Below are 13580 nucleotides of genomic sequence, written 5' to 3' on the forward strand. Positions count from 1 at the left end.
AGCCCTCCTGTGCACTCGCCCTTGCGTATTTCTCCCCCTTACTTCCTCTTTCTACTTGAGCCACATTCTGCAGCACACATAGAAAGAGGGCAATGCCTCAGGAGATTGTTTTTTGTGCAGGAAGGTGCCCATTCCTGCACAAAAACAATCCTGCTTACACAGCAGGCACCCTTGCACCACGGTGCAAAACTGCCTGCGTTGGCACTAGGCAGTACTTTATGCGCCAGTGATAGGAAAAGGAAGGAATGCGCCGTATTATGTTAAATACTGCGCATTCCTGCCCTTTCCTTGTCATATAGCAGGGTGACTTGCAGTGCTGTGTGACATATTAGTAAATATGCCCCAAAGGAAAATACTGAGGCTATTTAACTTAAATTGTATTAGAACATTGGAACGTTGGGAGCTCCATTGAAAACAATGGAGCGCTCCGGGCTTATAATGGCTGGTATAAGCCCGGAGCACCAACATTCCAATGTGTCTTTGTTCACAGCTCTGGCTGTGAACAAAGACTTCAGGGAGCCTGAGGGGATTTCAATCCCCTCGCACTCCCTGAAGGCTTTGTTTTGTTAGAACATTCTGCCCTCTAGTGGCAGAATGTTCTAATAGCCTTATAGCCCTTCGTAGCAGGGCTATACCGGCTTTTAAAGTCCCTCTGCTTTGTTAAAGTCCCTCGCCTTCGGCTCGGGCCTTTAACGCTGCAGCGGGCCTTTAACAGCCGGTATAGCCCGCTACGGCGGGCTATAAGGCTATAATAGTGCCAGCAATATGAACATAAACCTTAGATAACTCTAGGAGGAACATCTCATAATTTCACTTGGAACATGTCTTTGAAATGATCTTGCTGTATTGTGTTCCCAATCTACAATATCTCACAGCAAAAATACACTTTTCTTCTCTTTGCTTCAAAGGACCCACCCCTCTCATTGGGCCAGTGTACTTCAGTGAACCTCTTGTGTCTGCAAAAGGTAGTGCCATTGACATTAAGGAGCACAGGAAACCATATAACACAAATACTGAAATTTTACTAGGCGCACTAGCTAAACCTGCAAGCTTTCCTGTCTACTTAGCGGAATATCAGAGCAACATTACGTTACTTCTACTGACAGCTGTAAATATGCTGTTTAACTATTATTCCAATATAACGCTGCTCCCAGAAGTTAAAACAAAAAAGTTACAAAGATTGTCTTCCAACAGCTACATAATGATGACACTTTTTCTCCAAGATGTGGCCAAACACAGAATGCACTTTGCAATATCATCGGCGCTCTGCTGACAGCCATCAAAAACCCTCTGCAATCTACGCTGAGCCTGACTGGAACCCTGGCTGCACCACTCTGATCTCATCACCCCATCTCTGAAGGGCCTACTGAAAGAACAACACAATTTAACTCCATTGTGCTGCCTTCAGCCTTGTTCGGATTGATCGTGTCTCGCTTACCCTGAGGTCTTACAGAAAGACAAGCTAACTGGCTGTATCAGGTTAAACTCCCAAGATCTGCCATCATCTTTCGGACTAAATACAAGAGGTTCAGGTAAAGTGCTCTCCATATTAAAGGCTCCAAACTTAGGAACTCATTTGCGCATCTTTCTTCCATTTAAAAGAGTCTAAGAGACATTCCAGATTCATCTAAAGGCTCTGACACATCTGGTGCCCGCCATCACTCTGAATTGATATCAGTGATCTCCACAGGAATTCCCTGCTCCTGATCAAAAGCAAAGCTGACAACAACCCCTATCTATATCTCGCCGATGAGCAGTTTCAAGTGATTAGCATGCAGAGAGAGAAAATCCTATACCCTGGGCAGTGGAATTTATAGAGTGCAATAAATAATATGTATTACATGATTTTCCCCCTAACAAGGGAGAACAGCGCGACTTAGGTGTTTTTTGTACCAAAATCGGCAAGTCTTAATATTTACTAGTCCTTTTTCACCAGTTACATTTCAGCAGTTTTGACCTTTCACACTTTAACCCCTTCAGTGCCCGCCCCTTTCCCCGCCCAGTGCCGGCCGTTGCATTAGCGGGCGGGGTCTATGACGAGCTGGACTCGTCATGGGCACAGCGCCACCGCGGCCCATGACGAGTCCAGCTCGTCATGGGCACTGAAGGGGTTAATGGGTGGAAACTCCAGGAGTGCAGACTTTATTGCACACAGTGTGCAGTAAACTCTTCACTTCTAATTGCGATCCCAGTGTTAATGGTGGCTTGTATGGGGATCACAAAACAATAAAGCACTATAATTGTGGTCTGAGTGTGGCAGGCTAAAGAGAAAGATTTCAGATTGTGTCACTACAGTACCATGGACCTGATCTAGAATTTGGTGAACAGGAACTCCATCACAAACATGACGGAAATCCCGGCCGCAGTATTATAAGTGCCATAGCATATAATGAAGCTCAAATAAGGTCGACAGGATATTTAGGCTCAGTTGTGGTGGCGTGAAAATGGCGGTCGAAAGATGTAGTGAATAAAGAGGGGGGTTGAAAACATGGTCAAGAGGATAAGAAAGAGTGCTTTCATATTTGCACACTGAAGGGAGCGGTCTGTGAAAGAAGAGGGCTCAGAACAGTAGCACCAAGGTACTCAGGGTGCAACTAGCACAGTTGATTGTAAAACTATGATTTATTATAAGATAGACCTGCCATACAGCGCAAGGTACAACGCCTTTACATTTACAACCCAAATATGAGACTTTGCAATTTACCTTCATGCGCCAAAGTATGGGGAGTTCTCCTGGTGAATAAAGAAGAACAGAATGAGCTGCAGCACATAAGCATTTTCCACAATACAATAAGAGACAGTGTCATCATCATCATTATCATCATCATCATCACCATCATCATCATCCTCATCATCATCCTCATCATCGTCATTTTATTGTTTTCAATATACGCCATAACAATTATAATCATGAAAACCATATAGTCATCATTAGAAAAACAAGTATACAATAAAAGCAGGAATGGGGAAACGAAAAAAGAATAAGGATACTTGGCCCATACTTAGTAGCTATTTGTTTAAAACAGTTATTAAATGACAAGTGTATGGGCAGCAATAATTGTATCTGCGGACTCTGTTGAGGGCGATTTTAATAATAAGAATACACAGTTTGGTCTTATAGTGACAGTATTTAAGACAGCTATATATGAAACAATAATCACTACTATATACAGCTAGGAGGCACATGGTTGCACTGCACTAATGATAGATTATTCACGGGTTCCTGATAGGAGCCCATATCCCAACCTTGTTAATGGTTATCCAATATGGATGGCTTCTTCCATCCATGTTTACGGAGAGACAAGAGACGGAGAGAATGGTTTGTGTGTGTAGATCTTCTGCAGTGAAGAGATTACAATTACGGAGACACAAAAACACAAAAACAAGGAGATAGGGGAGCAATTGATGTAGTGGTAGCCAATCAGATCTTATCTCAGAAACTTCTAGCTCAGTGGGTCCTCCAAGGCATGACATATCTATAAACTCTGAGCATTAATTTCTCAAAAACTATTAACAGATTTACACCAAATCATAAAAAGCTTTTTAAACAAAGATCTACCTTTCAGGCAAATTTGGTGTACTTCAGCAATATTTGCAGTATCACTGTTCAATTTTCATATGGAAAAATAATTGGAAAAATGCATTTAGGGATCTCTACTTTTTCTCAACCCGCTTGACAGATAACCCCAAACAGTTGGCGGAAGGAACTGAGGTGCATGAGACTTTCTTAGGAGTGTTTAGTGAAGTTTCGTCAAATTATGCCCCAGTTATAAGCATAACTATATATAAAACGTATTTCAACTTTACAGAAACACACAGTCACTGGATGATGTCATTTGAGATGTCATCAGTGATGTCATTTGAGATGTCATCAGTTATGTCATCAGTGATGTCACTGACCATGTCAAGAATAATGTAATATGTGACGTCATCAGCAGTGCATTGCGGGGGCGCAAGTTATAGTTAACTCAACTAACTATAACGGCCAAATTTCTCTGGTTTTGTACGAGTGAAATGTCCAACTAACTATAACGTCCCTGAAACCTGTGTTTTTTTCAGTGAATTTCTAAGGTTTTTTAAATGCTAATTTTTAACTATAATGTCCCTGAAACCTATGGTTTTTTCAGTGAATTTCAGAAGTTTTTTAAAAGCTAATTTCTACCTATAACATCCCTGAAATCTATGGTTTTTGTAGAGGATTTCAAGGGTTTTTTAAATGCTAATTTCTAACCATAACGTCCCTGAACCCTATGTTTTTTTCAGTTAATTTCAAAGGTTTTTTAAATGCTAATTTCTAACGATGCCTATAGAGGTAGGATATATGCAGAAAGAAGAAAAAAGGCATAAGAAGAAGCAAGAGAAATGCAGAAAGAGGCAACAGAAGTCCAAAAAGATGAAGAAAAGTGCAGAAAGAAGTACAAGATATGCAGAAAGAACCAACAGAAGTGCAGAGAGAGGCCTTGTTGCAAAGTCATCCTGCATCCCCAACCTTTTGCTGACTGGTACTGGTGGTAACTGATCTGACTAACCAGGCCTGGAGCCAGTGCTATGCTGAAAGACACTTAGAATACAGTGAAAACACCTACATACACTAGGGTACACTATGGGTTGGGGTACCCCTGTGATTGGCATGAACTCCCCTGTAAAGCCCTAGTACATAATAGGGTAGGGGGATTAAAACTACCTCTAAGTCAGAGGTGCAGAAAGAAGCAAGAGCAGTGCAGTAAGACCCAACAGAGGTACAGAAAGAGGCAAGAGGGGTGCAGAAAGAAGCAAGAGAAGTGCAGAAAGAAGCACCAGATGTGCAGAAAGAGGAAAGATGGGTGCAGAAAGAGGCAACAGAAGTGCAGAAAGAAGAAACATATGTGCAGAAAGAGGCAAGAGAGGTACATAAAGAAGGAGGAGAAGTGCAGAAAAGGCAAGAGAATTGCAGAAAGAAGCAACAGAGGTGTTGAAAGAAGCAAGAGAAGAGCAGAAAGAACCAACAGAGGTGCAAAAAGAGGCAAGAGAGGTGCAGAAAATGTTTGGAGAGGTGCACAAAGAGGCAAGAGAAGTACAGAAAGAGTCAGGAGGGGTGCAGAAAGAAGGAAGAGAAGTGCAGAAAGAAGCAACAGAGGTGCTAAAAGAGGCGCAAAGGGTACAGAAAGAGCAAGAGAAGTGCAGAAAGAACCAACAGAGGAACAGAAAGAGGAAAGAGAGTTACAGAAACAAGCAGGAAAGGTGCAGAAAGAGGGAAGAGGGGTGCAGAAAGAGGCAAGAGAGGTGCAGAAAGAGAAAGGAGGGATGCAAAAAGGGAAGAAGGGTGCAGCAAGAAGCAAGAGAGGGGCAAAAAAGAAGCAAGAGAAGTGCGGAAAGAAGCAAGAGCGGTACAGAAAGAGGAAAGGCAAGTGCAGAAAGAGACAACAGTGGTGCAGAAAGAGACAACAGAGTTGCAGAAAGAAGCAAGAGAGGTGCAGAGAGAGGTAATAGAAGTGCAGAAAGAAGCCACAGAGGTGCAGAAAGAGGCAAGAGTGGTGCAGAAAGAGGAGAGAGAAGTGCAGAAAGAATCAAAAGAGGTGCTCAAAGAGGCAAGAGGGGTACAGGAAGAGGCAAGAGCAGTGCAGAAAGAACCAAGAGATATGCAGAATGAGTCAAGTGCAGTAAAAGGGCAGAAGTGTGCAGAAAGAAGCTAGAGAAGTTCAGAAAGGGGCATGTGAGGTGCAGAAGGAGGCAAGAGAACTGCAGAAAGAGGCAAGAGAGTTGCAGAAACAGGAAAAAGGGGTGCAGAAAGAATGAACAGGTGTGCAAACAGAGGCAAGGGAGGTGCAGAGAGAGGGAATAGGGGTACAGAAAGAGGCAAGAGGGATCCAGAAATGTGCTACTGAGGTGTAAAAAGAAGCAAGAGCAGTGCAGAAGGAACCAATAGAGGTGCAGAAAGAGGGGTACAGAAAGAAGCAAGAAAAGTGCAGAAAGAAGCAGAAGAGGCGCAGAAAGAGGCAAGAGAGGTGTAGAAATAGGCAGGAGAGGTGCACAAAGAAGCAAAAGGGGTACAGAAAGAAGCAAGAGGGGTGAAGAAAGAAGCAAGAGAAGTACAGAAAGAAGCAAGAGAAGTGCAGAAAGAAGCAACAGAGGTGCAGAAAGACAAGAGGGGTGCAGAAAGAGGAAGAGAAGCGCAAAACAGAAGCAACAGATGTGCAGAAGGAGGTAAGAAAAGGGCAGAAAGAGGCAAGAGAGTTACAGGAACAGGCAAAAGAGGGTCAGAAAGAAGAAACAGCAGTGCAGAAAGAACCAACAGCGGTGCAGAGGGAGGCAAGAGGGGTGCAGAAAGAGGCAAGAGGGGTACAGAAATTAACAAGAGAGATGCAGAAAGAAGCAAGAACAGTGCAGTAAGAAACAGCTGAGGTACAGAAGGAGGCAAGAGGGGTGCAGAAAGAGGCAGTGCTATGCTGAAAGACACTTAGAATACAGTGAAAACACCTACATACACTAGGGTACACTATGGGTTGGGGTACCCTTGTGATTGGCACAACCTCCCTTGTAAGGCCCTAGTACATAATATGGCAGGGGGATTAAAACTACCACTAAGTCAGAGGTGCAGAAAGAAGCAAGAGCAGTGCAGAAAGAACCAACAGAGGTGCAGAAAGAGGCAAGAGGGGTGCAGAAAGAGACAAGAGAGTTGTAGAAAGAGACAAGAGAGTTGCACAAAGAGGGAAGAAAGGTGCAGAAAGAAGCAAGAAGGGTGCAGAAAGAAGCAACAGAGGTGCAGAAAGAGGCAAGAGGGGTTCAGAAAGACGGGAGAGACGTGTAGAAAGAGGCAAGAGAGTTACACAAAGAGGGAGGAAAGGTGCAGAAACAGGCAAAAAGGGTACAGAAAGAAGCAACAGATGCGTAGAAAGAAGCAAGAGGGGTACAGAAAGAGGCAAAAGAAGTGCAGAAAGAAGCAAGAGAAGTGCAGAAAGAGGCAAGTAATGTGCAGAAAGAAGCAAGAGCAGTGCAGAAAGAACCAACAGAAGTGCAAAAAGAGGCAAGATGTGTGCAGAAAAAGTTAGGAGAGGGGCACAAAGAGGCAAGAGAGGTACAGAAAGAACCAACAGAGATACAGAAAGAAGCAAGAGAGGTACAGAAACAGGCAGGAAAGGTGCAGAAAGAGGGAACAGGGTTGCAGAAACAGACAAGAGAGGTGCAGAAAGAGAAAAGAGGGATGCAAAAAAGGGAAGAAGGGTACAGAAAGAAGAACAAGAGGGGGCAGAAAGAAGCAAGAGAAGTGCAGAAAGAAGCAAGAGTGGTGCATAAAGAGGAAAAAGAAGTGCAGAAAGAGACAACAGCGGTGCAGAAACAGACAACAGGGGTGCAGAAAGAAGCAACAGAGGTGCAGGAAAAGGCAAGAGGGGCACAGAAAGAAAAGATTGAAGTGCAAAAAGAAGCAAAAGAGGTACTCAAAGAGGCAAGAGGGGTGCACAAAAAGGCAAGGGAAGTGCAGAAAGAACCAAGAGATTTGCAGAATGAGGCAAGAGAGGTGCAGAAAGAGTCAAGAGATGTGCAGAAAAAGGGAAGAAGGGTGCAGAAAGAAGCAAGAGAAGTGCAGAAAGAGGCAAGTGAGGTGCAGAAGGAGGCACGAGAACTGCAGAAAGAGGCAAGAGAGTTACAGAAACAGTCAAAAGGGGTAAAGATAGAGGGAAGAGGGGTACAGAAAGAGGCAAGAGGGATGCAGAAATTTGCTACAGAGGTGCAAAAAGAAAGAAGAGCAGTGCAGAAAGAACCAACAGAGGTGCAGAAAGAGGCAAGAGGGGTGTAGAAAGAGGCAAGAAAAGTACAGAAAGAAGCAAAAGAGGTGCAGAAAGAGACAATAGAACTGCATAAAAACGCAAGAGAGGTGCAGAAAGAGGCAGGAGAGGTCACAAAGAAGCAAAAGGGATACAGAAAGACGCAAGAGGGGTGCATAAAGAAGCAAGAGAAGTACAGAATAAAGCAAGAGAAGTACAGAAAGAAGCAACAGAGGTGGAGAAAGCGGCAAGAGGGGTTCAGAAAGAGGGAAGAGACATGTAGAAAGAGGCAAGAGAGTTGCACAAAGAGGGAAGAAAGGTGCAGAAACAGGCAAGAAGGGTACAGAAAGACACAACAGATGTGCAGAAAGAGGCAAGAGGGGTGCAGAATGAGGCAAAAGAAGTGCAGAAAGAAGCAACAGAGGTGTTGAAAGAAGCAAGAGAAGTGCAGAAAGAGGCAAGTGATGTGCAGAAAGAAGCAAGAGCAGTGCAGAAAGAACCAACAGAGGTGCAAAAAGAGTCAAGAGAGGTCCAGAAAAAGTTGGGAGAGGTGCACAAAGAGGCAAGAGAGGTACAGAAAGAGGCAGGAGGGTTGCAGAAAGAAGGAAGAGAAGTGCAGAAAGAAGCAACAGAGGTGCTAAAAGAGGCGCGAAGGGTGTAGAAAGAGCAAGAGAAGTACAGAAAGAACCAACACAGGTACATAAAGAGGAAAGAGAGGTACAGAAACAGGCAGGAAAGGTACAGAAAGAGGGAACAGGGATGCAGAAAGAGGCAAAAGAGGTGCAGAAAAAAGCAAGAGAAGTGCAGAAAGAAGCAAGAGCGGTGCAGAAAGAGGAAAGACAAGTGCAGAAAGAGACAACAGTGGTGCAGAAAGAGACAACAGGGGTGCAGAAAGAAGCAAGAGAGGTACAGAGAGAGGCAATAGAAGTACAGAAAGGAGCAACAGAGGTTCAGAAAGAGGCAATATAGGTGCAGACAGAGGAGAGAGAAGTGCAGAAAGAACCAAGAGATGTGCAGAATGAGGCAAGAGAGGTGCGGAAAGAGGCAAGAGATGTGCAGAAAAAAGGCAGAAGGGTGCAGAAAGAAGCTAGAGAAGTGCTGAAAGAGGCAAGTGAGGTCCTGAAGGAGGCAAGAAAACTGCAGAAAGAGGCAAGAGAGTTGCAGAAACAAGCAAAAGGGGTGCAGAAAGAGGGGACAGGTGTGCAGACAGAGCAAGGGAGGTGCAGAAAGAGGGAAGAGGGGTACAGAAAGAGGCATGAGGGATGGAGAAATCTGCTACAGAGGTGGAAAAAGAAGCAAGAGCAGTGCAGAAAGAACTAAGAGAGGTCACAAAGAAGCAAAAGTGGTACAGAAAGAGGCAAGAGGGGTGCAGAAAGAAGCAAGAGAAGTACAGAAAGAAGCAAGAGAAGTGCAGAAAGAAGCAGCAGAGGTGCAGAAAGAGGCAGGAGTGGTGCAGAAAGAGGGAAGAGAGGTGTAGAAAAAGGCAAGAGAGTTGCACAAAGAGGGAGGAAAGGTTCAGAAAGAAGCAAGAAGGGTGCAGAAAGAAGCAACAGATGTGCAAAAGAGGCAAGAGGGGTGTAGAAAGAGGCAACAGAAGTACAGAAAGAAGCAACAGAGGTGCAGAAAAATGGAAAAGATGTACAGAAAGAGGCAGGAGGGGTGCAGAAAGAAGCAAGAGAAGTGCACAAAGAGACAAGTAATGTGCAGAAAGAAGCAAGAGCAGTGCAGAAAGAACCAACAGAAGTGGAAAAAGAGGCAAGAGAGGTGCACAAAAAGTTTGGAGAGATGCACAAAGAGGCAAGAGAGGTACAGAAAGAGGCAGTAGGGCAGCAGAAAGTAGGAAAAGAAGTGCAGAAAGAAACAACAGAGGTGCTAAAAGAGGCACGAAGGGTGCAGAAAGAGCAAGAGAAGTGCAGAAAGAACCAAGAGAGGTACAGAAAGAGGAAGAGAGGTACAGAAACAGGCATGAAAGGTGCAGAAAGAGGGAACAGGGGTACAGAAAGAGGCAAGAGAGGTGCAGAAAGAGAAAAGAGGGATGCAAAAAAGGGAAGAAGGGTACAGAAAGAAGCAACAGAGAGGCAGAAAGAAGCAAGAGAAGTGCAGAAAGAAGCAAGAGCGGTGCAGAAAGAGGAAATACATTTTCAGAAAAAGACAACAGTGGTGCAGAAGGAAACAACACAGGTGCAGAAAGGAGCAAGAGAGGTGCAGAGAGAGGCAATAGAAGTACAGAAAGAAGCAACAGAGGTGCAGAAAGAGGCATGGGGGTGCAGAAAGAGGAGAGAGATGTGCAAAAAGAAGCAACAGAGGTGCAGAAAGAGGTAAGAGAAGTACAGAAAGAGGCAAGAGAGTTGCAGAAACAGGCAACAAAGGTGCAGAAAGAAGCAAGAGCAGTGCAGAAAGAACCAACAGAGGCACAGAAGGAGGCAAGAGGGGTGCAGAGAGAGGCAAGAAGGGTGCAGAAATGTGCAAGTGAGGTGCAGAAAGAAGCAAGAGCAGTGCAGTAAGAAACAACTGAGGTACAGAAGGAGGCAAGAGGGGTGCAGAAAGAGGCAAGAGCAGTGCAGAAGGAATCAAGAGGCATGCAGGAAAGGGGAAGAAGGGTGCAAAAAGAGGGAAGAGGGGTGCCGAAAGAGGCAAGAGGGGTGCAGAAAGAAGTAAGTGAGGTGCAGAAACAGGCAAGAGAAATGCAGAAAGAGGCAAGAGATTTACTGAAAGAAGCAACAGATGTGTAGAAAGAAGCAACAAAAGTGTAGAAAGAGGCAAGTGAGATGCAGAAAGAGGCAAGAGAGGTGCAGAAAGAGGGAAGAGAGGTGCAGAAAAAGGAAGACAGGTGCAGAGAAGCATGGGAAGTGCAGAATGAAGGAGCAGAAGTGCAGAAATAGGCAAGAGAAGTGAAAAGAAGCAACAGGGGTGCAGAAGGGGGAAGAGAACTGCAGAAAGAGGCAAAAGAAGAGCAGAAACAAGCAAAATAGATGCTGGAAGAGGCTAGAGGGGTACAGAAAGAGGCAAGAGATATACAGAAAGAGGCAAGAGAGGTGCACAAAGAGGGAAGAAGGGAGCAGAAAGAGGCACAAGGGGTGCAGAAAGAAGCAAGAAAGGTGCAGAAAGAAACTAAAGAAGTGCAGAAAGAAGCAACACAGGTGCAGGAAGAGACAAGAGGAGAGCAGAAGGGTTGCAGAAAGGAGGGACAGAGGGACAGAAAGAGGCAAGAGAAGCGCAGAAAAAGCAACAGAGATACAGAAAGGGGGAGGAGGGGTGGAGAAAGAGGAAACAGAGATGCTGAAAGGGGGAAGTGGGAGGAGAAAGAGGCAAGAGAGGTACAGATACACACAAGAGGGGTGTAGAAAGAAGCAATTGAGGTGCAGAAAGAGGCAACAGAGGGGCAGAAAGAGGCAAAAGAGGTGCAGAAAGTAGAAGAGATGTGCAGAAAGATGCAAGAGAAGTACAGAAAAGGAAAGAAAGGTGCAGAAAGAAGCAGCAGAAATGCAGAAAGAGGCAAGAGAGGTGCAGAAAGAAGCATGAGTGGTTTGCACACCATTAGTACCAATTTAACACTCACATTTAGTAATAAGTAACAGGCGACCATTCTGGATTTACAAAGGACCTTCCACCACGCTGTAACACTTGTTGCTGCATTTTTGTAACGTTTGAGCCATTTGAGCTAGAAACAAGGCTTTTTTTGTTCAAATCTGCAGATTAGAGAGCAGATGCTCAATTGTGTGGCTAATGCAGAAAATGTATAATTGTGCGAAAGTTGGTGCATACCTCTGACTAGGTCCAGAAGTGCTCCTCAGTGATTTCTTTTTTTTTGTCTCATTGAGTTCATAGTTTAGCTTCTATGGAAATGAGGATGACTAGACCTGAGGTTATCACTCCACAACACAGATTACCATACCTCATAATTACTCTCCATAACACATAATCCCTCTCTGCATAATTCCTATACACTAAATACCACATACTTTCTATCCACATATTTTCACTGCACAACATACCACATAATTCCACTACACACAACCTACATTCACACCACTCCAAGAAACATTAATAAAACACTTATCAGATTTACAACGCTAATAGCTTCAGCGCTTGCAAATGCGAGACCTATTACATTACAAATGCTTCTTTAACTGGTAGTCGCGCTTGCAGAGTGGTGGAGGAAGGGGGCTGGGCCTCCAACCAGCGCTCAGGAATTCTGCTGCATAGGACTTACAGGAGGTACAAGGAGGGCTACTTGGCCGCCAAAGTCCCTCAGGAGTAAAGTGGACTTCATTCCCCAATCCGTAGTGAGCCAGGAGGCACATTTGCAGAGTGGTGGAGAAAGGGAGCCGTGGCCTCCGAAGACCAGTTAGCAATCCCACTGTGTGGGACTTACTGGAGGTAACAGGAAGGGTAGTCAGCTCCCAAGGACATCTTTGGGGGCCAACTACCCCTCCTATTATCTCCAGCAAGTCCCACAAAACAGGATTGCTAAGTTCTCATAGCAGGCCACACCCCCTTTGGCCACCACTATGCAAAAGCACCTCCTGGCACACTCTTGGTTGGGAGATGAAGTCCCCTTCACTTGTGGGGGTCCTTAGGAGCCAGCTAGCTTACCTGTTACCTCCAGTAAGTCCCACACAGTGGGAATACTGAGGGGTGAACACAGGCCATGCCCCCTTTCTCCACCACTCTGCAAACACCTCTCCTGGCACGCTCTTGATTGGGAGATGAAGTCCCCTTGCCTCCTGAGGGTCCCTGGGGGCCAACTAGGCCTCCTGTTATCTCTAGTAAGCCCCACACAGATGGATTGCTGAGAGTGGACCAAGGCCATGCCCTCTTTTTACACCACTCTGCAAACGTGCTTCCTGGCGCACTGCTGCTCGGGGGATGAAGTCCACTTTAGTCCTGAGGTCCTCAGGACACAAGACAACCTCATCACCCCACCAGCAGTGCGTCAAGAGGCGCGTTTGCAGAGTGGTGTAAAAAGGGGCTTGGCCTTGGACCACCTCTCAGCAATCCCACTGTGTGGGGCTTACTGGAAATAACTGGTGGACTAGTTGGCCCCTAAGGACTCTTAAGGACCTAGGGTGACTTAATCCCCCAACACCCCACAGCGCCAGGAGGCGCATTTGCAGTGTTCTGCAGGGAGGGGGCATGGCCTCTGGCGAGATGACGGGTTTCTTTTCTTTGTTTCTTAGAAGGGGGCTGTGTGGCCCCCCTTCTCATAATATTTTATGGGCCCTGGGAACCCCATCCCTCAGGGCCTTTGCATATTTTACGTTTTGTTTTAAATAAAAAAAATGGGAAGGGGGCCGTGCGGCTGCCCTCCCAAGGCCGATTTTGGCCCCGGGATCCCATCCCCTGGGGCATGGCCATATCTTTATTTTTATGTATGTATATATATATATTCACTTAAAAAACCATAGGTTTCACACAAGTTATAGTTAGCTGTACATTTCACACGTAAAAAACCAATGAAATTCCACGTTATAGTTAGATCAGGTAACTATAACTTGCGCGCCCACAATAAACTGCTGATGACGTCACATATTACATCACTCATGACATGGTCAGTGACATCACTCATGACATCAATGATGACATCTGAAATGACACATTGTGGATTGCGGTCGCGCAAGTTATAGTTACCTGATCTAACTATAATGTGGAATTTCATTGGTTTTTTACGTGTGAAATGTACAGCTAACTATAACTTGTGTGAAACCTATGGTTTTTTAAGTGAATTTGCAAGGTTTTTTAAATGCTAATTCCTAACTATAACGTGTGTGAAACCTATGGTTTTTTCAGTGAATTTGTACGGTTTTTTAAATGCTAAGTTATGTATTTATTTTTAAT

General features: G+C 44.9%; 1 protein-coding gene across 1 annotated transcript in view; it reads right to left on the reverse strand.

The window, feature by feature from the left end:
* The window catches only part of LOC146861401 (interleukin-18-like), a 420014-nt gene that overhangs the window by 209110 nt on the left and 197324 nt on the right, over nucleotides 1-13580 (reverse strand). The window contains exon 3 of the mRNA XM_085645708.1: nucleotides 2705-2733. Coding sequence (XP_085501834.1) covers nucleotides 2705-2733 — 29 coding nt within the window. The remainder of the gene's footprint in view (nucleotides 1-2704; nucleotides 2734-13580) is intronic.

This window comes from Triturus cristatus, chromosome 3_1 (assembly GCF_964204655.1).
Source record: "Triturus cristatus chromosome 3_1, aTriCri1.1, whole genome shotgun sequence".
Lineage (NCBI taxonomy): Eukaryota > Metazoa > Chordata > Amphibia > Caudata > Salamandridae > Triturus > Triturus cristatus.